Below are 23,648 nucleotides of genomic sequence, written 5' to 3'. Positions count from 1 at the left end.
TTCAAAGTTTTTTTGAAATTTCCAACCCAAGGGATTTTGTCGGTGCTTGATTGATCAAGTAACAAGCAGTGCATAAAGCCTCTGTCCAAAATCTCTTGTCAAGTTTAGCAGTGCTTATCATACTACGGATCTTATCTATGAATGTTCTATTAAACCTCTCTGCCACACTATTTTGTTGTGGTGGCCCAGGAATCGTAAGCTATCATCGAATTTTATGCTCACCATAAAACTCATCAAACTTCTTAGAACAATATTTCTCTCCGTTATCAGAACGTAGGCATTTAATTTTCAAATCTTTTTTGATTTTCACCAGAGCCTTAAATTTCTTGAAGGTTTCAAAAGCATCGGATTTTCACTTCAGAATATATATCCAAGCCTTTCGAGAATAGTCATCAATGAAGGAGACGAAATAGAAACACCCATCCAATGATCTATCAGGCGACTCCCAAGTATCTGAGTGAACTAGCTCAAAAAATTTCTTACTCTGCTGCTGTGATAAAGAGAAAGAGATCCTTCTTTGTTTACCATAGATGTAATCTTCACAAAATTCCAGTGACGCTGACTTACACCTAGGAAGAAGCTCCTTATTTGATAATAATTGTAGTCCACACTAGCTTATATGTCTCAAATGTCAATGTCAAATCATTGGAGACACCATCTTTGAACTTGCTACTGTCGCTTCTCCCACTTGAGTCTCTCCCATCAATTTATAAAGACCACCTATTTGTACTCTCCTTATCACCACCAAATATCCTTTGGATACCTTCAATTGATCTTTCTCTCTGATAAACTTTAAGTCTTGCCTACAAAACTTTTCAAATGACAGTAGACTCTTGTGAAGTGCAGGAACATGGCGTATATTAGAAACTGTCCGAACTATACCATCAAACATCTTGATCCGAACATCTTCCACTCCAATCACAAGACAAGTTGTATTGTTACCCAAATAGATAACTCCTCCGTCCAATAATTTGTATGTATGAAACCACTCCCTAAAAGGAGTCATGTGAAAAGATGCCCCGAAATTCAAAATCCAATAACGTGCGAGCTCAGATCTTTCTAATACCTTCAATACATCTCCGTCATCTGAAGTAGCCGAATCAGTTTTACTTTCTGCTATATTGCCTTGGAAGTTTTTCGATTCAGATTTTGTATCAATTTCTTTAGCTCGGCAATCTTTCTTTACATATCCTATTTTTCTATAATTCTAGCATTTTACCTTCTTCTTGCTCTTGGATTTAGATCTTGTCTTTCCTCGATCACTACGTTTTCTTTCGAAGGGTCTACCCCGTGCTACCATGGCCTCTCCTGAAAAGCTTTTTTGGCTAGATTTCCACCTCATCTCTTTTGTAAGTAATGATACAACAACTAACTTTATCTTGAAGATTTCAACATGACTCAAGTTCATAATAAGATTATCCCAAGATTTCGACATAGAACAAAGTAGAATGCTAGCCTTCTCTTCATCATCAATTCTGACATCTAGAGCCGCTAGCTTGCTCATAATGAAATTGAATACATCCACTGATGCCCCGTCCTTCATTTTTAGATTGTATGATTATCATTTTAAATAGATTTTATTTACCAAAGACTTCTCTTCATAGAGATTCTTCAATTTTTTCTAAATCCTTTTTGCAATAGTCTCAGTCTCGATATTGAACAATACCGAATCATCCAATGCCAAATAGAGGTTCGCCATTGCCAGCTTATTTTTTTTCTCATATTGCCCATCCGTCATCTCTTGTGGTTTGCATTCTTTTTCTTGCAAAGTAATTTCACAACCACCTTAGATCAATACTGTCTCCATCTTCATCTTCCAAAGTACAAAATTTGATCCACCAAATCTCGATATCTCATATTTTGTTGTCATCACCTTGCTCGCTATTGTTTCAAATCAAACTAGCTACAAAAGTATCTTCTTGCTCTGATACCAAACTAAAAAGACCGGCCATAGGGTAATCGAGCACACCTCGATCCACACAGCACACAAGCACTGCAGAAATAAGATCATTTTGTAGAGGAAAGATAACTAGAACAAACATAGAATGCAAAATAGGAGAGATAATCAAGCAATAAAAATTAAAAAAAAATAAAGTAGATCAAATTTATATGGTTCGGCCTGATTATTGGCCTACATCTACGGGCAAGACCTCCTCAATATTCTTCTATTAATAATTCACGACACAACGAAATACAAAATTGAAGAAGAAAATAAAAGGCTCACACAAACTTTCTTTTACAAGAAAAAATAAAACACTCTTATTTTCTCTCAAAAAGAACCTCACGTCTCTCTAAAAAAAACTCTCTTATTTTTCCTCTTCTCTCAAATTTTTTTGTGCTCACTGCTCTCAGATTGCTGTAAACCTCTCCCAAGGCCCTTCCTTTAAATAGAGCTCGTAATCAGAAAAAAATTGATCCAAATCGTATCAAAAACGGACTCTGAATCGAGGTAGAAATAAAAAACCTTCCTTGCCATCTGATCTCCATCACACGGTCCTAAAAAAGCTTGAAACCAGCCACCATCAACCATTGGATCATCACTGAAAGAGATAATAGCCGTTCGATCACGCCATTGATCCACCAAAACTCCCGTAGACTACAAGAAACGCTGAAAAAACGGATGCCGGTCCACCGTGGATCGCAAGAAATGCCCTGAAAATGGGTGCTCGGTCCATGCGCCCATTGTGGACCGCGATAATGCGGTGAGCCACAAAACACCGTGCATGACTGCTGGGCCGGCTCGTGCGTGCTCGTGTTGGTCTGGGCCGGGCTTGGCCTGACTGTGTGTTTGGGTCCGGGCTTCACATGGGCTTCATCCTATCAACCTCCTCCAACAGCTACTAGTGCTGGTGCCAGAGGATGAGGAAAGGGGGCTGAGTGCTATTTGGGCTTGGAGGAGGTCTATGGTGGTCCAGCCGAATTGGCTACTAACTTACTAGTAGAGAGATGAACGGTGTAGTTGTAGTTTATTATCTATTCTCCTCTTGATAAAGGATGTTTAATTTGCAAAATTTATGAAATGTTTGTCACTTTTATGGTGATTCCAATTAATGTGATAAATATAGATATATCTAACTACTTAGTCATTTTAACTTCCTTACAAAACCCAAGCGAAATTGGTAAGAAAGCGCCGATGGCTGCTCAGATATATTTACCATAGGATAAAATGTAGATCTCTATCTAGTACTGAAAAGAAATATTAGCTCTCTTGTAGAATGCATCAACAAATGACCGGTGATCTTTGTATTTTTCTATTTCTACAGCAATATCAATTTTTCTTCTGAGAAAATAATTCTCCTTCTTTTTTTTCTTTTTTTGAAATTCTTATTAGGGCTTTTTGGATAATGTGATATAAAGAAAAAAAAAAAGACTTTTGTGATAACTTAAATATGATTTAAAAGTATAATTTAACCTTCCACTACAATCATTTATATTAAAAATTTTGGAGTTTAGGTCCCCACTTCTCACAAGATAAAAGATTTGGAGTAGGGATGGCAGTTCTGCAATCATCTCAAGTGGATCGATAGAGCTAATGTTAGATGGAACAAGTCACGAAGGATTGCAGTGGGCAAAGCTATAAAAAAAAATTTTTTTTTTTTTGACATACAAAGCAAACATATAAAAAAATATATAAAAGTAAGTTTCATTATTTCACATAAAATTAAATAAAATAAAAATTGAATATAGAAAATCAAATTTTTAATAATAATAAAAATAACAAATATAGAAATATCATTTTTAGAAAGCCGCTTTTAAACTAAGAAAAAAGATCAATTGAAAATAGAACGATAAAGCATACTTCTCATAATCTTTCATATGATTAATCTTATTTTAAGATCGATCACAATATTTTGTCCTTCGTTACCATTATAACTATCAAATCCATGAATACTCATATATAATTAGGCCAGGTCCGGGACGGGCAATATCACTATCCGTCCCTATCCCATTGCTATAGATTAAAATAAAGACGTATCCCACCACTGGCTCACGGGTCAAGTAAGTAAATTGCCATATGTATTTGGCTGCATGGTACAAAAAGTTATTTCCAACCATTTTAGCGTTTGGTTGGTTTGAAACCAGGGAGACAGCCTAAAGTATGTGGTGAAATTACTCTTTTTAAACAAATTAGTGCGTAATATATATTATCACTTTTTATTAAGAATATTATTATAAAATATGTATTATAGAGTGGTATTGATAAACTATATTTTTAATATTGTAATTATAAGTATTAACCTATATATGTATGCTATCTCCCCATATAAGCATGTGCTAAATGAGCTAATTATCAATATCATATTACTTTTTATTCTATCAATATTTAAATAATATTATCATCATATATAATGCAAATCAATCATGCTCTTGTTGAATAAAATAATATTACCTGAGAATTAATTAGTTTTAGCACCTAATTAATATATATAAATTAATATTTATCATAAAATTAAAGAAATAATGTATTCCTTAAAATATAATATTATTTTATTATTAATATCCATATTACTATTTAAATAATATTGGTTTTCAATATCTAAAATACGTCTAGTTATTTTCAATAATCAAATAAGGAACTTAAAAAAATAATTATTAAAATCATTGTTAATTATATTAAATGTTATTTAATTATTCATGTTGAAGTATATTATTTATTTGATAACAAAAATTATCACCCAGTATTCCTAATCATGAAACATAGTACAAAATTTGAACAGTATGCTATCTTCTTTGTGCAGCATGTGTTGATTGATTCATTAATAAACCTAAGTGCCAATTAATTTTCCCCTCGTATTTCCAAGGAAACTAGATTTACAGCCTTTCTGTGTCCCCTTGAAGCATAATGTTGCATTTTGCTCTCATTAGTTTTGTTTTCAAGAACAGCTTGCTCTTTCTCCCTCATTTTTCTCCAGAGGGGATCCAACAAACAAGGGAATAAATTCTGAGAGGGATTCCGCAGCTACCATTCCTGAAAGGAAGGTCGCCCGAGAAACCAACACCAGAATAAGCAATCATCAAGTGTGGCATCAGGAATTTTCAGAAAAACGAGCTTACAACTGCCAAGGAAGTTAATATATAAGTTTGAACATCTTTTTTAAATCTTTATTGATAAGAATATATCAGAAAAAACAACCTGACCAACATGTCCTAATGCACAATCACAACCTCAGACCTTACTTACAGATTCTTAAACTAGCCATTCATTACAACTGGTTGTTTTGACACCCTAGAGTTTCATCATACCATGGTAGCTTCACCATACATAACAGTATTCTCTTATGTTGACAACAGAAAGTTGAAGTGGGAGAACCTCCTTTCCAATCATCTTGTTCAGCGTTTCTTGGCCTCGTTTTCGGCCTGCAGCATTTGAAATTTAATAAGAAATCCTATAATTTATTAACGAACATGCGCTCTAGATAACCAAATCAAAATGAGAAAAATACAACCACAGCAACAAGAAAAAGCTTGTCGCTGATGCTTTCAGGTTGAAAAGCATTGCACGCTAGGGATCTCCTACTTACTGCTTTGACAACCCTTTGGAAAGCTTCTGGTCCATATTTATCGATGTATCGCTCCACTGGCTTTCTGGAATCGAGGCTCAACATCTGCAGCATTCTCCTCTGGTCTTCTGGGTACCTTGATCCCGCATAATTCCCAATCTTGACATAACTTCTCACAAAATTTTCATAGATGTAGGCAGCTCCATTGAAGATTGGTAGCACCAACCAGAGGCAGAACACAAGCTTCATGTAAGGCCAAAGTGGGAACCTGTAACATAATGGTTACGAAAACCAAATGATTTCATGTTTTTCTTCTTAAATTTGTGAAATAACTAACTGCAACATGAAGAATTGTTTATATCAAGTCACCATTGGAGAACATTCCAGCAAGTGAGTTCGAAAAGGGTGATTAGCGAATACAGCATCCAATATGTCAGCCATTGTTGGTCATCTAACGAAGAAGGGCTCTCAATTGCACGCATTGATGCATATCTGATCACCAAATCGTGTAAGACTTCATAAAAATTTGATTAGTGTTACATCTTTAGAAAGGATTTCTGACAGATGCTGGGGTCATGGAACACTTACAGAGGATACAGCAGCATCACCCCTGCGCTGATTTGAAACACACAAACGAACCATCAGCTTCAATATTAAATAAACATGTAGATTGTAGATTTTTGCATGTAAAAAAAAAAAAATCTCAAACAACATCAAAGAAACAGAAAGTAGCTTCAAAAAATGTAAAAAGCTAGCTGACCGCTGCATTAATTAATTATAAAAATATTTCAATAAAGAGAGAATCATTTAAGGTAGTAAGAGTATTAATTTTGAATTATGCTGATTTAATTGATCTAGATTTTCTGGAACTTTTGGAACCTTATATACTACTGATGGTATTTTGCCCATCTTCTCTCCAAAAAAGGGAACTTTTGTTATAAAGGCTCATACTTGATGTCAGCATTTAATTAGCTACTGTATGTTATTTGCATCAATGGTTCTGTCGGGTATTTGCTGTTTATGTTGCGAACTATGTGCTGAATTGTCTTACCCAATGAGTGTATCAAGATGCCAGATGATGGTTCCTAAAAGTCCCATGAAATTTGACCCTTGGGCACTCCACGAACAAGGTGAGCAGCAAATCTTGAAAGGCTGAGAACTAGGATCCCAGAGGGAGATTGGTGGCCTTTTTAAAGGAATGTGCAGGGAATGAAACAAGTAAAGCATTCTTACGAGTATTGCTCAAAGTCTTCTTTCCCCCCTTGTCAAGAAAGGAGGGATAAAGAAACTAGTTCGGAAGGAAGAGAAGGATAAAAAAAACCACGATGCTTTCTGCATCAACTTGGCATATGTGTTGATGGTGTACCGTGGAACATAACGGAATATTATGTTCCTGGTGGCAAGTCTAGATTCCACTCGTTGCAAAAGCACAGAACCCTGCCACTTTTTCTTATTGCGACAACATTACAATGCTCTCTCTCTCTCTCTCTCCGTGCAATGCACTCTGCAAACCTGAAATTATATATTTTCTGAAAGAGTTCTCTCAAGAACGGTGGCAGTTTTTTGTTTGACCCATGATAATGTCTTTTGAGTAAAGGGTTCTCTCAGAACCGGGTAGGAACAAAGTTTTGTTGTTTAGATTTTAATTCCGAACTGGGTTTGGGTAATATGTAGGTCAAATAGATGATACTAACTACAGGCTGTTATCCAACCTAAGATCAACCTAAACTAGTGTTTTGCCGCTCGTAATATTTATTCTTTTTTTTTTTTTTTTTTTGTTCTTTTTCAGCAAATGAGCATAATTTATGGTGTCACCTCAATCAATAATTTGGTTGAGGTGGGCGAGATCTAGGTTGACTAAATTCTATCCAGGTCAGTTTAAGACATTTGATGTTGTTCGATATTCGGAGTCTATCTAGAGTTGGACTTGAGAGACATATATAATTTCAAGTTATTTTCCTGAAGAACCCTAGGTCTGATATTTTGCCATCCCCAACATGAAAAAAGGTTTTTTTTTTTCCTCGCTTTCAGCCCGTCCCAGCACTGCTTTTTTTTTTTTTTCCGCCTTATTCCTCTTCTATATTATTTCTACTCTCGCCGTCAAATTTAGTGTTAGCATTTGTTTAGTGCATGCATTAACGGCAGTTGCAACGTATGGATTGGAAACGCGCAAGAATCATGAGAAATGACACCATCAAATCTTATTGATTTGATGGTTTAGAATTTAGACATTGTATCCCAAGTGAATTATAATCATTATAACAGCCATTTCAAAAGTAATTATTTTAATATAGAACAAAAGTTATTATAACGGCACAGCATAAGGTTTGACAGTTTGTGGGATAATAACAGCTATTGTTATAACAGTGACGACTTTAGGGCGGAATTGCCGTATGAAATTGAGCATAATTTTCAAAAAAATACCCACTTTTTTTCGACAAGAATCCATTGTAACAGCAAATCTTGCTCGGAGCTGCTTAAGTTGAATATTAATTCTCGTCAAATAACATGTATATCTATCTATACAATGCAGAATCCAAAAATTGGTTTCCATTTAGTTGCTCCCAGCAAGATAGAATTACTGCATTCCTGTTAGCTATGGTTGTGGGGAGGCTCGATAGGCTAGTAGCCTAGCCCAATTGGGGGCAAGCTTAGATAGATGGCTTCTCCCCGTTCTCTAGCCCACTAAAACCTACCGGCTTATTTGAAAAAAGAATAAAAATAAAAAAAGCAACTCTGTCATGATATATACAACATAATGGGCATTCACCAATAAAGCAAAAAAAAAAGGAAAAAAAAGGACCAAAATTCTCTCTCTCTCTCTCCTCTCTCTCTCTGTGGCTACTAATCGCTGTGGTATAATGTCTCCGTCAGTCTCTACTGCGGTTTATAACAGTGTATTACGGCAAAGGTAATGGTTTTTTTGAGTTCCCCCTCGTCAGGTCGCTTGAAATATTTTGTATTCAAATAACCATTAGAACATCAATAAATTATCAACATCGTTTCCCACCCAATCAGCCATTATGACTTTGTCTGCCGCTGTTGTGATGGTTATTTTGCTTATATGTGGTCAATGTCGCGTTTCCCCAGAACCACCATAGAAGCTCTTGTAAGCTTATGATGGCAATTGTCAAAAACCGTTCCTTCAACTGAAATCAATTACAGCTTGTTTGTTATATCATGGTATTGATTAAATTTGTGAATGTGCAAGTTGCAACAACGAAGATTTGTATGGAGGAGAATACTAAGCTTCTAACAGTCAGACAACTAAATTTAACACTTTCTATCAAAAACAAAAAACTAAATTTAACACTCATGACTGTCCTTCAAACTCAAAAGTGCCATATAATCAAAACATGTAATGCGATTCATTTCTCAAATTGTGTTCACCAATGCCACTGAGACGGTAGTCCAATGGAGTGGACCTTTTCTTCCATCCAAGTGATCCAAATTCAAAACGCGGAAGTACGGATTAAATGTCAAGGTGGAATGACCCGGAAGGACTTCTCCTGGGGCCTAGGCATAGGGGATGGAAGAGATATCTGATCCTCTGGCTCTCGATGATGTTGGGATGACATACTCACTTATTGGGTTGATCCGAATATCAACCCATTTGGTGGAAGATGGACTTCATTCTAACTTAGTCCCAAATCAAACATTCTCCAGCAGAATGGGGATCTTTATGGTCACGTCCATAGGAGGTACTACGCTGGACGCCTTCATCCTTTTTTCTACCAAGAAAAAAAGTGTTCACCAATAAATAAAAAATAATGACATAACTGCACACCTTGCATTGTACGTTAAATTAAGGCAAAATGGTAATTGATCTCAAGAGCAAGTTGTAGAACAGTATGATGCCTCTTTCTAATCTGCTATTTGTAGGTGTAAAAGCATACATCGGAGTCTCTACGGACTTATTTGGTTGACGGAAAGTGAACAAGGGAAGAGACAGCTCCTAAGACGTAGAGAGGGGATCTCTTATTTGATTAGAGTTTCAAGAGAAAAGAGAGTAAAAAAAAGTTCTTCTCACGAAAAGTCACTTCTCATATTTCATAAAAAATAGAAATCCATGGAGGGAGTTGATTTTGGTACTTCTTATGGATGAAAAGTGGTGGTACTTTTTTCTTTCCCAAAATATTTTTTCAAAATCTGCGGCTAAAATTTTGCAAAATATCAATGAATGATCAGAATGAAATATTAAATAGTAATATAATATATATTAATATTATTCTTATATTTATATGATATAATATTAATATTAATATTATAATATTTATTATATTTTAATATTATTTTAATATTTATACTAATATAATATTTTTATTAATATTAATATAATATAATATTAATATATTAATATTTATATTAATATAATATTATATGAAATATTATATTATATCTATATTAATAAATTTATTATATTAAAATATTAATATATATTAGTATTAATATAATAAATTATTATAGTCTAATATTATATTATAATATATTAATATTATATTTATAATATAAATATAATATTAATATTTATATAAAGTTTAGAAGCAAAAAAGTATAGTTTTATATCTACTAAGGATATAATAGGTATTTTATATAATTTTTTTAGGAAAATGGATACCCAACTAAATATAGACTACTGTGTAATAAATATTTTTTCATGATTAATCAAATATGTCAAAATCATATTCTCAAAAAATAATTTCGTGGGAAGTTACTATTCAAAAAGAAAAATTTTTCTTATGAACCAAACAAGTCATACTTATCATGTGTTATATATGGTCCCACGGCTTGAGCCTTCGTTGAGTCACCTACGGGTGTGCCAGAAATTACTGATTATAATTGTTCTAAAATGTGGATCATGTTGGTTTTAGAAAAAATTGAAAACTCAAAATTTCCTCCATCTATTTTCAACAAAACCTCTAGTTTTCATGAAGTTTAATCTATATTGAAAAAAATAAAAATAAAAAAAAAATTATTTTGAAGACCCTTCTCTTGGACCTATGAATATGCATGCGTGGTTCGGCCCACATGCTCGCGATCACGCGCGCCGGCATCTGTGGCGGGGCCTATATTTTATTTCTTCGATCTTTATTTTTTCTATTTTTCAAATATTATATTTTGTCCATTGAGATTGGTTAAGTTGTTTCCATCTGTTTTGCGATTGGTTAAGTTATTTCTGAATGTTTTACAATCGATTAAGTTGTTTCCATCTATTTTGTAATTTATTAAGTTTTTTCTGTCTGTTTAGACTGGATGATTATGAAATTATCGATAGACTAGCTAGTCTATAGGCCTAGGATTGTTCATAATTTAGTTTCAGATCGAAAACCGATCTGAATCGAACCGAAACCGAACTGAATATAGTTTGGTTCGTTTTTTAATTTTTATTTTCAAAAATTTTGATTTTCAATTCTGTTAAAAATCAAAAAATTTAAAAATCGAATCAAAAATCGAAATCATAATTTAAATTTATCTTGTTTACTATATTGAGAACTTGTTGGTTTCGTAGATGGATGATTGGATATTTAGATTTGATCTATGATTATAATTTGCTTGATACTTGATTACTTGTTTGTATTATAGATGATGTAGTTTTTGATATATTATATTTTATTTATTATTGATTGATTATTTATCAATTATCAATATATCGTTACTTATTAACTGTTGATTTTTAATGTAAGAAATTATCAATCAACAAATATAATAGATCTTGAATTTAATTAAATATAATATAACAAACTAACAATGAATGCACAATAATTATTTAAATATATTATATCAAAAATAGATAATTAAAAATAAAAAAAAATATAAAAAAATTGAATAACCAAACCGAACTGAACCGAAAATCTCGGTTCAGTTTCGGTTCGATTCCTCTTATATTCAAGTCGATTTTTGATTTTTATTTTTTTATTATTCAATTTTTGGGTTAGATCAATGAAAATCGAATGAACAGTCCTATATGGGCCTATAAAATGGTCCTGTGGTAAAGAGATTTACATGCAGAAAAAATACTCGCTCCTTTCTCTCTTCTAATCTCGTTTTTTCTTCCTTGCCAGTGTTTTCTTCTTTAAAATTTTTTTTGATCCTTTGAACGTTCATCTGCTGGGTCGAAGATCTGTAATCCTCTCTACGATCGTGTCCGCAGGAGAGGTTTCTGATTGTATCTTGAGATAAATTTTGCAAATCTAATACCGCATGAAGATCGAAAATCATCTTGGGACAGTACACTGCATATTTCCGATCGTAAGCTTTAAATTAATTTATATTAATTTTATATTTATTTTAAATTAATTTAATATTAATATTTATTTGCTAGTTTAATTAGGTTGCTGTCGATTATTACGGGAAACAAAGTTCCTAATGAATCATGAATCATTTAATAAAAAATTATTATATAATATAATAAAAAATTATTATTATTTGTAGATAATGTGATAGTTTCTCGTTACTGAATGATCCAAGCCAAAAAGGTCCCAACATCCGCGCGAGCAAAGACTTGCCTCCCCGAGCAAAGAAAACCGGGGCGTTTTTCCCCTATTTCGCGAACCGCGGCGCCCTTACCTCATCTCCTCGCATCCCCTGTTTTCCCTACGCCCTCCCTTCCTCTCTTTCACCGCCCCATTCCCTCATCCCACCGTTGGTCGCTCACTTGCTCACTCTTGTTCTTCTGTTTCTTGATCACCGGTAGTGGTCATATCAGTTTCTTTCTCTTCTATCTTCCTTCCGTGCTTGTGTGGATATTATTCGGTAAGAGGTCGTCTCTCATCTCTTCTTGTTTTCCTCTTCCTCTTCACCCCTATCTCTCTCTTTCCACTATGAATCGCTCCCTTGTTGGTCCCTATGGACAACCATCTTCTCTCATCCTTTATACGTATTCATCTCTTCCTCTCTACAGGTGGACATGGCGAACTCCGGATGCTCTGCTGTTAGGCGAGTTCTGCCCTTTGTGACATGTATTTTCTTCCCTTCTCACTCACCCTCCTCTTCCTTTTAATAATCTCTTCTCTTGCTGTTTCAGCTAATCCTCGAGGAGCCAATACTGTGCCATCACCTATCTCTCGCTTCAGAGAGAAAAACGAGGTAAGTTTAATAGTCGGACGTTAGTTAGTTTAGAAATTGTGATTCTCAAAATTTAGAAATTATTTTAAAATATCAGTGTGCTACTGATTCAATACATGTGTGTGATTTTGGATTATTAGATTTTAAAAAATTTCAGTGACATGATTAGATTTATCTAGGTACTGGCATTTGCGAGGTAAGAATGTAGCTGGTTTACAAAACTAACATTATTTATAGCAAAAACATGGTTATACATCAAACATGAAATAATTACTTAAAACCACCCATCAAATAATATAAGCAACAAAACAGATATATGAATAAGGCTATATACAATGTTTATCATGTGGATAACATGAATAAGCTCACGCTTGGTATTTGCGTGGAATGATTTCATGGTTAAACAGCATAACCACAATAAACATTAAAACATAAAAAAAAAAAGAAAATAATAATGCACTTGGAGTGACAGAGGAAGAAGAAAAATCATGACTTTGTAAGTTCCATACTTGAATAAATATAGCATGAGTAATTTATAAAACAAATTCAAAATAAGCTGGCATTGTACTCTCAGACAAAAAAAAAAAATCAAGACTTTAACAGGAAGATAACAAATGCCAAGACCATAGCATACTACTATATCAGATTCAAAACAAGGAGACTGTATTCTAGAAAGAAAATCTAAATAACCTGATCATAGCTTGAGGATCAAATTGTTACAGCAGTAGAAGCTTTGGAAAATCCAAAAATAAGCAGCCAAATAATGTAACATTATATACACCTGCTTGTATAGAGCTGCAACCATGTAATGCTTTCCTTCCAGACCAGAAACCAATTTCATCTTGTTAAGATCAAAGATGAACCATCACTGAAATTAGAAGTATTCACGTGATGTGAAGCCATTTAAGTGGAAGATAAGCAACAGAACAAATCATTTCTTAAACCTTCCGTAATAAGGTTGTGCATGCCCGCTAGAACCTGTAAATCATTGCTGATTTCTGAGAAACTGGAGCTTTACTGGAACTAGTCCCAACTGCAAGAGGTACGGTTGAATGAATTGGTCTAGAATTATCCTTTTCCATATTTTGACTTGGCTTTAGTATATGCTTTGCTCCTGAACTTAATTTGACAGGTCCTGATCTTGTCCCAACAGCATAGTTTAAAGAATTAGAGCCAGAAGAAATCATTAACACATTTTTTTGGTTGCTCATTACTGGAAGACCAACATCAATGATTTTATTAGCCAAAGCTGACATTTCTGCTGATATGGCATCATCTGATGAACAATCATTCAACTGTTCACTCCTTGGGCCTGCTGGAGCAGAGTTGTCTTGTATTGTTAAATGAGGCTTTTTCGCTGAACTCATGAATCCATCAGCTTTAGCTGCAGCCCTTTTGTTACTTCTGTTAGTCTGTTCTAGACTTTTGATATATGTAAGCTGGGATTTTTTTCCATCCTTATCTTCAATCTTGTTTCTAAAATTGACATTGCCTGACAAGTGGATTTGCTTGCTGGATAGGATGGGATAAATGAAGAATGTACCAATGAAGAAGAGCCACAGGTGTGAAAAGAACTGGTATTATAAACAGGAAAAGTTACAATTGATGTGGGATATGTAGAAGGAAGAAGAGGGAGCTTACTTCCAGATGTTGTGCAGGGGTGATGAATAGCAATAGGATCAGAACAAATGGGCAAGGAAGATTTATTGCTCTTCTTGTGCTGTTCTGCATTTAGCAGCCACCGTGGACAGCAAAGCGAAGATTGAGTGGATGATGATTCAACAAAATTCCCACAATTCTGACTTAAAAATGCTGGATGGGAAGTTGATGTAGCACTAAAAGAAAAGCTCTGTCTATGCTTGCAGTGTGTAGACATCAGCAGCATGTGCTGAATATTTTGAGGATGGGCTGCCATGAATGGTATTTGATGCCCCACTTCAATGTGCTCAGTTACAGAATCTACTGCAGGGTTGAGTGTCTTATTTAGCATTGTCTGAGAAGGATGTGGATAGCTAAAAGGATTCAGCTTGGTAGCAAAATTTCCGATGGTGAATGGAAGGCCATTTCTTGATATCCACTGCTCTGGGCAATCATAATGCATATGATCAAAGTTTGGTTCAAGTGCTGAACTGCAATAAATGCTTGATGAAGCTCCTATTGGTTGTATAAATCTTGATGCCTCAGATACCGGCTGTTCGAAGCACCCCTGTTGAAGCCTCTGCCTTGGAAGTGATGTTTCAGACAGTCTAAAAGAGGAGCTGTTTTCAGTTATGATTTCCTTGTCTATCCAAATCTTTGTGTCATCAAAACTGCATTCCTCAATTCTTCTGCCGACTGTAACATTTTTACCCATCAAACGCATTGTTGGTTGGTTAGCAGGCTGAACCCCATGGTCCAAATTCCCCTCTGCTTGAAAATTTCCCTGTTGTTCCAATTACAAGCTTGGTGACAAGATTCCCTGCACCCATAACAAGAAACTTTCGTTGAATTTGGGCCATGATGAAAATGTTGGTCTTTGTTCCTCACTGATACACGGTTTTGAACTTCCATCCTTTCAAAACCATGCGACTGCATAATCCCTAGCCCAGAAGTTACAGGCATGCTTGCAGGATTGTCTTTCTGTTCCGGGTACCATCTTAACCCATCTTTCATGTACAATAATGCAGCAGGAAACTTTCCCCTCATATTTATAGGATTCAAGTTACTTCTTGGCTCAACAAGATCAGAAATTGGGAAGCTATGGGAGGAACCAAGTATTGTGTTTTGCTCCTTAAATAAATTCCTAAGACCAAGCTTACCACTAGAATGCAGCTTAATGAGTTCTCCTTGGGAATTAAGAGGCAGGCCAATGAAATTCTCATCGCTATACTTGTCCCTGCAGGTGGACATCTGATCTGACATTTGCCTTGTTTCGCCTGATCTTTTTAATCCAACTGAAGTGCTCATGCTACTTCTTAAATCTTTACGAGTGAGATGGCACGTAGGTTGAATCTCTGAAACACATCTATCAACATCAATCCTAGGCCCTAGTGATAAATGTGGTTGTCTCTCCTTTGCTTCAACACTCATTACTGAACAGGTTGCCAGAGGCTGTGAAATTAGATTCCTGGTTACGGTCAGTGAACTCATTGCTTCAGATCTTGAAACACCACTTTCAACGGAAGTAGGCAGACTTCTTCTGGAATCAGATATCCTAAAAGTTCTGTCATCTGAACGAATTCCTTCACCAGAACTTGACCCTTCTTTACCATGAGAATTCAGAACTTGTTGACTGCTTGAACACAGGAGACTAGAAGAAAAAACTGAGGTACCAGAGTTTAAATAATTTGAATTACTGGAGCTCTGTATTGCACTATTTACATTTACAGCTTCATCCAAGGAGGATATATCGGGACAGGCCCTGTTATTGGGATTGATAAACTCATGGGGGGCAGCATGACTGTGTGCATTACTCAACTGTCGATTGTCACTCCCAGCTGTTACCTCTGCACCACTTGTCACAGCATCTTTCTCACAGTCATTCACCACGTGAGATCCCTTACTCAGAGATGAAAGTTTGTCACCTTTGCTTAAATCATCCCTAGATGATGCTTCAGCCAAGACATCTGAAAATATTTTACAAAGGCTTTGCAATTGAGGCAGCTCCATAGGCGAAAAGCTCTTGTCATGTCCAATTATGTCATCCTTGCCAGAAAATGTGACATGCTTTTCTGACACACGAGAAGGCTTAAAAGGATTTTCGCCATGTGCATCAACAATCAGACTTGACTTTTTGATGGAAGAGGCTTTCGAGCGATTCTTGAGGATGCCATGAACTGGCAATACCTTTGCTACCTCCTCCTGGTTTTTTAATAGCAACTTGGAATTTTGGATTAATTTGTGATTTTGCTTCTTCAGTAAACTTCTCACTGTTGATGGTTTCTTCTTTCTGACTTCAGCAGCATCCCTCAGAGCCTTTCTGAGCCTTTTCTTACTCACTGAATCATGAAGTAACTGAGAAATATCATGTGAATATGATGTTTTGGGCCTATAATTTTTCCCCTGGAACAAAAAGAGGCAGCCATACTCCCAAGTCAGGAAACAAAAGAAGCCAGTAATATTTCCTCTTTAAAGAGATGATGCAATCAAGCAACGTGAATCAAGTCAGTATTCCTCTCTCCCTAATGAGAATGTAATCAGCAACAATATTATTCAGTTATGTATCTTTTTGCTCAAAGCTTTTCCCCTGTTTCTTTTAACCTTATAGAATAGTAATGAATATACCATGATTCTTGGCATGTATGTCATGATTATCTTTTCACAAGATCTTGTCCCTTTCTATTTGGCATCATGTCAGCTCATTATGGTCTAGAAACTTTACTGCTTCTGGTCCAAACATATGTATACCTTTATTGTTAAACTACCAACTTTCAATTGCACCCTCCCCCACTGCAGGTCCGTGGCATATATTTGATTGAGTCATCTCACATGGGGGTGGGGTACACACATTTAGGATATTAAGAAAGGAAATAACACTTGATTTTATATCCCCCTACTATGAAGGTCTATTCCGGCACCATAGGCATCATTTCTTCATCACAAATTTTTGGCTCCATTTAATTCCCATCACACAGATAAGAAGTCAGAGTTGTTGGCGGATGTGGATTAATGTGTCAACTATCAAGGAAATTGTCCCTCCCATGAAGAGGATTAGTACCTTTATTTTATAAATATCTCTACGTGCAAAGGTCTTCCCTTAAAACTACAGTCTATACAAGAAAATATTAGTATATTTAGTTTTTGTGTTATTAAATCTGCTTCAGGTTTTATCCATACACCAATAATATGATGTCTTAACCGTTAGGTATGACTGTTCAAGGATCCACTCAGTTTGGCGACAACACAAGATTTTAATGCCTATTAGTGAACAAAAGCCCTCTCATACATTGAGAGACATTCCGCAAGTCACATGCATGGACTTGAAATATAATTGTGCAAACATAGAAACTATCATCACAAATGAGCCTATAAATGAATTTTTTTCAAAAAAAACATGATGAGGATGATATAAATGATAAGAGCAAACGAAGAAAAACAAACAAAGCATATGTACTGCTCTAGGACAACTCTAGGACGAGGGGTGGCAATGGGTGGGTTCAGTTTGGATTCACATTAGATGAAGAACGGGTCTGGACAAAAACACTTTTAACCCAAGCCCAACCCATCTATATTTGTGCGAAAACACAACCAGTATCCAGCCCGCCAACACAAGAACGATTTAATTTGTCAATTGTTTACCGAGAAACTCTTAGTGCACCACGGGCGGTGCACGGCCCGCGGTGATTGGCTCGGGCATGGAGCCGGGCGAAAAAAAAAAGAAATTTTCCATGCTGCTTCCCGACCTCATGCTCGAGTCAATCACCGCGGGTGGTGCGGCTCAGCCGAATTTCTCTTATTTACCTTGAAAATGAAGCAAAAATAGGGCCGAGAAGAGAGGGTCTAGTGGGTGACGTTCTACAGTGAGAGAGACTGAGAGAGAAATGAGGGGAAAAATCAACATGGAGATGCATGTAGAAGAACATGAATAAATCTTAAACATGATGTCACTTTCTCTTCAGTATACTGTAGTGTTATTTTTAACCATTAATTGCATGGCTTTCCTAAATACCCGAACTAAGCTTTGATTAGCTCACGGCCCACCACGCTATTACCTCCATCATATGGGACTAGGGATAGTTTAAATATTATCCATTCCAATGATTTCATCAGTACTCTAGCTAGGAGATTTTAGTGATCACGTTGAGAACATAGACAAGACATGGAAGTCGTCCATTGTCATCTTTCTTTGGTGCAACAAATGGTAAGTTACATATAAAGCTAATGATTAGCATGAAGCACGGCCTATTATGCATGGGGTGAAAATTTAAGTCAAAAATATCGAATTAGTTTGAAGATAAATATCATTGTTTGTATCACTATGAACCCATCCTGATCAAAAATATCGATTTAAGGCCGAGCAAAATCTGGTAGGAATAACCTAACTCTAACCCTATTTGGTGATCCAGACCAATTCAATGCAACCTTAGCATTTATACTTCTCATTAATGTGTTTTAAATGCACCTAGTATGCACGTAAGAATACATAATACCATAATCATATATACATAGTCTATATGCACACCTTATCTATTGTCAAATATAAGCAATCTATAATGCACATTGAGCACCAGATATATAATTATGGATGTATTAAAACTAAATTGTTTTGGTCCACTCTAGATTTGTTAAGTATGACATAAGTGGCCCATTTGTGTCTTTGTTAAGATAACAAGTTAAAGTGAAACCAAAATATTTAACCAAACTAGCCTATTCTTCTATTAGACATTTTTTGACTTGGTGAGCTATTACCCCATTTACACAATAAACAAGTTAATCTAAAAAGCCCTCAAATATATAATTTTTTATGGAAATAGAAAAATAGCTTCTCAATTACAATTTAATGGCTTAATCCAAACGAATAATGCCTTCCATTTAGCCCAGAATGATCTGCTTGATTCGGAGCCAAACAAGTTCAAATCAACGTCATGTCTGATCCTTTTAGTGTTTAACAGTCTATAGTGACATAAGCAATTCTGTGTCGTAATAAATATTCTCCATATATTTGTAAGCATGTAATATAAAGTGCTTATAGATCAGAATCAGGCATATAAACTAATATATTTATATGTAAATCTTAGGCCGTGCACACTAGACCAAAAAATAAAAAGTTTAAACTAACCCGACAATTTTTTTGGGTTAGATTGCTGTTAGATAAATGTAAGGCCTGAAAAATTTAAATTTTAGGAAATAAGTCAAATATATCAATTCTTTAAAAAGATACAATAGAAGAACTTGATATTGGCATTTTACAAAGAAATCCTAAAATATATGTGCTGGCTAGAGGATATGATAACAATTATTCATACAACCCAGACGATATTTGATCCAAACTGGACCAGATCAAATTCAATACGTACAGGAGCAGCCTAACTCGATGCAACCTTAAAACTAACATGACTAGTAAAAATAAAATTATATATGATAGTTGTTCGTGCATATAATAAGAATTAACGAGAATATGCCAACATGTAGCATAAAAATTTCAAATTAGCAGATTAGTTATTCAATCTATCTACTTGAGAATATATAATAAAAAACAGTTTTAGTTAAATGCAAAAAGATATGTATAGTTAGAATAAAATATATAAGCTTACAAATATGTTGCATAATAAATGCATTATGGTTTAAAAGATTAAATATATCTAGCCTTTAGATTACATATAGCATATACTCCATTTAGCTGAGAATAAGTATGCTTGTCTTTTAATAGTTGCATCCTCTTGACAGGAAGGTGTAAAAGAAAAATGTCAGGATTATAAAAGGCTTTTTTTTGTTTTTTTTTTTTTTTTAATTGCTTCCTGCCGGCCTTGCAGCACAAGCACAGATGCAACTTTAGAATTCAGATTCTTGGATCAGTTTATTATGAGAACTAGTTAATTATTTCCTTCAAGTTACGTAGTGTCCAAATTTATCAATAATTGCCCAAAGCATGTCAACTTCCTAAAAACTAATAATGAGGATTAGTTTTACTTTGTACAAAGATGGAACTTTTCTGATTTATTATCTATCAGTTTAACTTGATAATGAGGATTAGTTTTCATCAATTAGGTCTTTGATCAAGAAAACAGCACAGTAAATTATAGTAAATATATGGAAATGGTAAATAACTTTCCAAACAGCTTAACATGCGCTTTAAGCATCAAAATGTGATGATTAATCACTTCAATGAAATGACACATTCATGACATTCATCAATTGAGAATCTTACCCAACTCTTTTCTTTTTAAATATCTACTTTGTTAATATTATGGATGTGATTTGGATATTGTTGTTTTAGGTTTTTCAAGAGATCTCAAAATTCTCATATTCTTAAGTATGTAGAACTAGCTGTGATATGCGTATGTATGTAGGTCAGGAATATTACCATTATATATCTGAATGGTCGATATTGTTGGATTGAATGCTCATTTCAGTAACCGGACTACCATAAAATCTTATCTATAAATACATCTCTTCTCTTCCATTTCAAATATGTATCTCTCTATTTCTTTTCTTAAAAAGTCTTTTCCATTTCTCTCTTATCTTCTTTGCAAAAGAGTCTTCTATTTTTCTCTTTCATTTTTCTGCAACAAATCACCACATCTTCATTCTTAAGATAAAGGGCAGCCAGAAACAATTTAATCAAAACTTTGTAATTAGAAGCGGGTTCGTACAAAACTACTACTCTAGTTGAATTCTGAAGGATGGATATGTTGGGACCCTTCACACCAAGTCATTAATTCCGAAAAACTTGAAATCTACCTTAAAATACAGTGCCGTCCGCATGCCTCTATAGTTAATTTTTTTTACTCAATTATTTCTATTTATTTATTTTCATTTACTTATTTGTTTGTGATTATTTATATTTATTATAAGATTTTGCGTCCATTATCTTAAAATTCCAACATGTAATATTTCAAAGCTTGGCCACAACAAAAACGCATCGAGAGAAAAGCAATGATTAACTTCATGTCCTTCCCAAACAAAGGTTAGTAATATGAATGCATCTTACAAATGCCTCCATTCATCACCGGAAACATATAGTCCAAGTAATGGGCATTTCATAATTGTACAAACGACAAGTGATCATCACAAACTCACTAGAAAGCAAAGCTCAGGCAAATGATGCGAAGGAGAAAAAAATCAAAGTGCAAAGAAATTTGTAAATTATTATTTAAAAAGCATATATGTGAAAAGGACACCTCAGTGGCAGTCAAAAAGCCAAAGAGAAAAAAGCAAAAAAAAAAAAAAAAAAAAAAAAAAAAAAGGAAACCTAAGCGAGGAAAAAAAAAAAATCTTAGCGAATAATGGAACAATATAATTTCTGACTGAAATAGAGTTCAAAATCTTTTCATTCAACTCTTCTTCAGTGTATCATTAAAATCACAAAAAGGATGACGAATGACGGGTTAACATGCTCATCATCAAATATTGGATTCACAAGAAAGAAAGCAACAACGGCAAAATAAATTCTCACAAGTAGTGACTTCTTATCTAAAATCTAATCGCTCAACGAACAAAAGCCCCAACCGGAATTACATGGCAAAGCGTCCTTGTATAATCTCTTTTACCCATGAAATATAGGTAGATAGGGCCACTGAAGCACTGATTGATTGCTTATACCTACGATCTAAAGTTTTTTTTTTTTGGATGGAACCATCAATAAATAGTAAAAAAGTGGGACACTCCATCTAATGCTCTCCTGAATCTTCTCTAATTCACCATTCAGTTTCTCCTATTAGCTCCCAACAAACTTAAGAACATTCCATTCACAGTTACCCATCAATATTCTTCAGATAAAAGCATTCTGAATAAATTAATTTACCTAGTTAAGTCATGACTAACAGCAGAAGAAAAAAAAAAAAAGAAATAAACACATCTGGATTTTTTTTTCCTTTTGCTTGAAATAAAACAAATCTATCCATTGGTTTCTTTATAGAAAGAGAAAGAGAATAAATATACTTCTGAACAAGAATTGGGCGCATACCTTTTTTGCAGCACAAGTCTCGAAACATGATTTCTTCTTCTTCTTCTTACTCTTATATTTCATCCATGATTTTTTCCTCGTCTCCTCCATTTCCTTCACCCTCTCTTTTCTTTTCCTCGGCGAAGAAACAGTCACATCTATACCGCCGCCCCCATCTCCTGCTCCAGATCTCTCTTCTATTCCCCCCTCTTCGTTTCCGACTTCTTTTTCTCGTTCTCCATCTTGGACGGCTTCTCCTTTTCCTTCCTTTTCATCGCCGCCGTCAGTGTCGTCTTCAACGGCCTCGATCTGCGGAGACACCGCAAACAGCTCCACGATGGACCTCCTCTTGGGCGCCCTTTGCTTCACCTTCACCGGCATCCTCATCTGCCTCCCCTCCTCCACCGGCGCCAACTGGAGCTCCTCGGCGGCGCCATCGTGCTTCCCTTCAGCCGAACGCTCCGCCTCGAGCTCGTCGAACCACCATCGGAACCTCCGGAACGAGATCGGAGGCAGCGACCTCCCCATCTCTCCCTCTCTCGTCCCATCCCCAAGGAACGGCCAGCATTTCCCAAAGTCCACGCTCCTCATCTTCGCCGTATACTCTCTAAAACAAAAGAAGCGGAAACAAACGTAAGATCCTAGAACGAGAAAGCAAGAAAGAAGTCGAGAATTCAAAGACCATTACCGAATCGAGAAGCTTTCCAACGCTACCGCCATGGCTTCGGCCTCGAAGAGACGAGAGAGAATAGTAGAAAGAGAACAAGACGGGAATACTATTATTCTCGTCTCGAATTAAGAGTAGGGGATATGGTATATGGTGGAGAAGAAAGTGAGGAGGAGAGAATAATAGGAGGAAGAAAATTATAGAATAAACCCCGCAACCGCTTGCTTTTCCCTTCATCCCCGTTCCATTTTCCCGCTCTCCTCCTCGGTATTCCTGCCCTCCCAGGCCATCTTACGAATGATGGATATCGATATATGATTAAAAAATATCGTAAAAAATATAAATAATAAATAACCCATAAACTTCGATGGGTTATTTGTGCTGCTTACTCTCTCGATGATGGTCATGATCGAATGGCATGGCATCAAAAACATCGTCATGGGGGATGGCATGGGGCAGCCCCTGCTGGGTGGAAAGCGACAGCGCCACGCTTCCTATGGGCGCGGGGACGGTGGGGCCCGCGCTTCCTTGCGCCCGTCCCGGCGCTCGTGAAACGTAGATTGAGGGAGGGGAGGCGGGGAAATGCGGCCATCCTACGGACGAATTCCAATGTCGTTTTCCGTCCGCTCCATCGGACGGATGAGCAGGGCTTTGATTTGAAACACCGCCACATGCGGTGAGGTAAATAGGTTCTCCCGTTATGGGTCCCGCTTCTGCTCCCCGGCACGTGATTGGGCAGCAGATCTCGTACCATAAGTGGATTCGCTTTATATGAATATATTCTCAAGTACGTTTTTTTTACCCAAAAAAAAGTACATTTTTTTACCAAATA

General features: G+C 35.7%; 2 protein-coding genes and 1 long non-coding RNA gene across 3 annotated transcripts; 1 reads left to right on the top strand and 2 right to left on the bottom strand.

Annotated features, from left to right (window-relative positions):
• Positions 1-5,086: 5,086 nt before the first annotated feature.
• On the bottom strand, positions 5,087-6,648 carry LOC105047464 (HVA22-like protein f). Its single transcript, XM_010926391.4, has 5 exons — positions 6,553-6,648; positions 6,090-6,116; positions 5,871-5,993; positions 5,523-5,769; positions 5,087-5,358 (listed from the first exon to the last, which is right to left on the bottom strand). The coding sequence occupies exons 1-5, from the start codon at positions 6,597-6,599 to the stop codon at positions 5,332-5,334; spliced, it is 471 nt and encodes a 156-aa protein (XP_010924693.2). The 5' UTR covers positions 6,600-6,648; the 3' UTR covers positions 5,087-5,331.
• Positions 6,649-11,978: 5,330 nt separating this feature from the next.
• Positions 11,979-16,852, top strand: LOC140858430 (uncharacterized). The gene is made up of 3 exons (XR_012142004.1): positions 11,979-12,254; positions 12,403-12,437; positions 12,526-16,852. It is a non-coding gene; the product is annotated as an uncharacterized lncRNA (long non-coding RNA).
• LOC105047465 (uncharacterized) lies at positions 13,538-23,108 on the bottom strand. Its single transcript, XM_010926392.4, is given in 5 exon segments — positions 13,538-14,064; positions 14,067-14,984; positions 14,987-16,607; positions 22,171-22,756; positions 22,838-23,108. Coding segments are annotated over 5 exon segments (3,684 nt in total). The 5' UTR covers positions 22,870-23,108.
• Between the last annotated feature and the right edge of the window lie 540 nt (positions 23,109-23,648).

This window comes from Elaeis guineensis, chromosome 6, assembly GCF_000442705.2.
Source record: "Elaeis guineensis isolate ETL-2024a chromosome 6, EG11, whole genome shotgun sequence".
NCBI classification, from domain to species: domain Eukaryota; kingdom Viridiplantae; phylum Streptophyta; class Magnoliopsida; order Arecales; family Arecaceae; genus Elaeis; species Elaeis guineensis.
This window is presented reverse-complemented; position numbering and strand designations above follow the sequence as displayed.

Excerpts from the sequence above, each read along its gene's own strand:
- LOC105047464 (XM_010926391.4), bottom strand. The coding sequence starts at position 6,599 with ATGGGACTTTTAGGAACCATCATCTGGCATCTTGATACACTCATTGG. Across the intron at positions 6,117-6,552 it reads CATCTTGATACACTCATTGG|CGCAGGGGTGATGCTGCTGT; the intron begins GTAAGACAATTC and ends GTTTCAAATCAG. Across the intron at positions 5,770-5,870 it reads TGCTGGAATGTTCTCCAATG|GTTCCCACTTTGGCCTTACA; the intron begins GTGACTTGATAT and ends ATTATGTTACAG.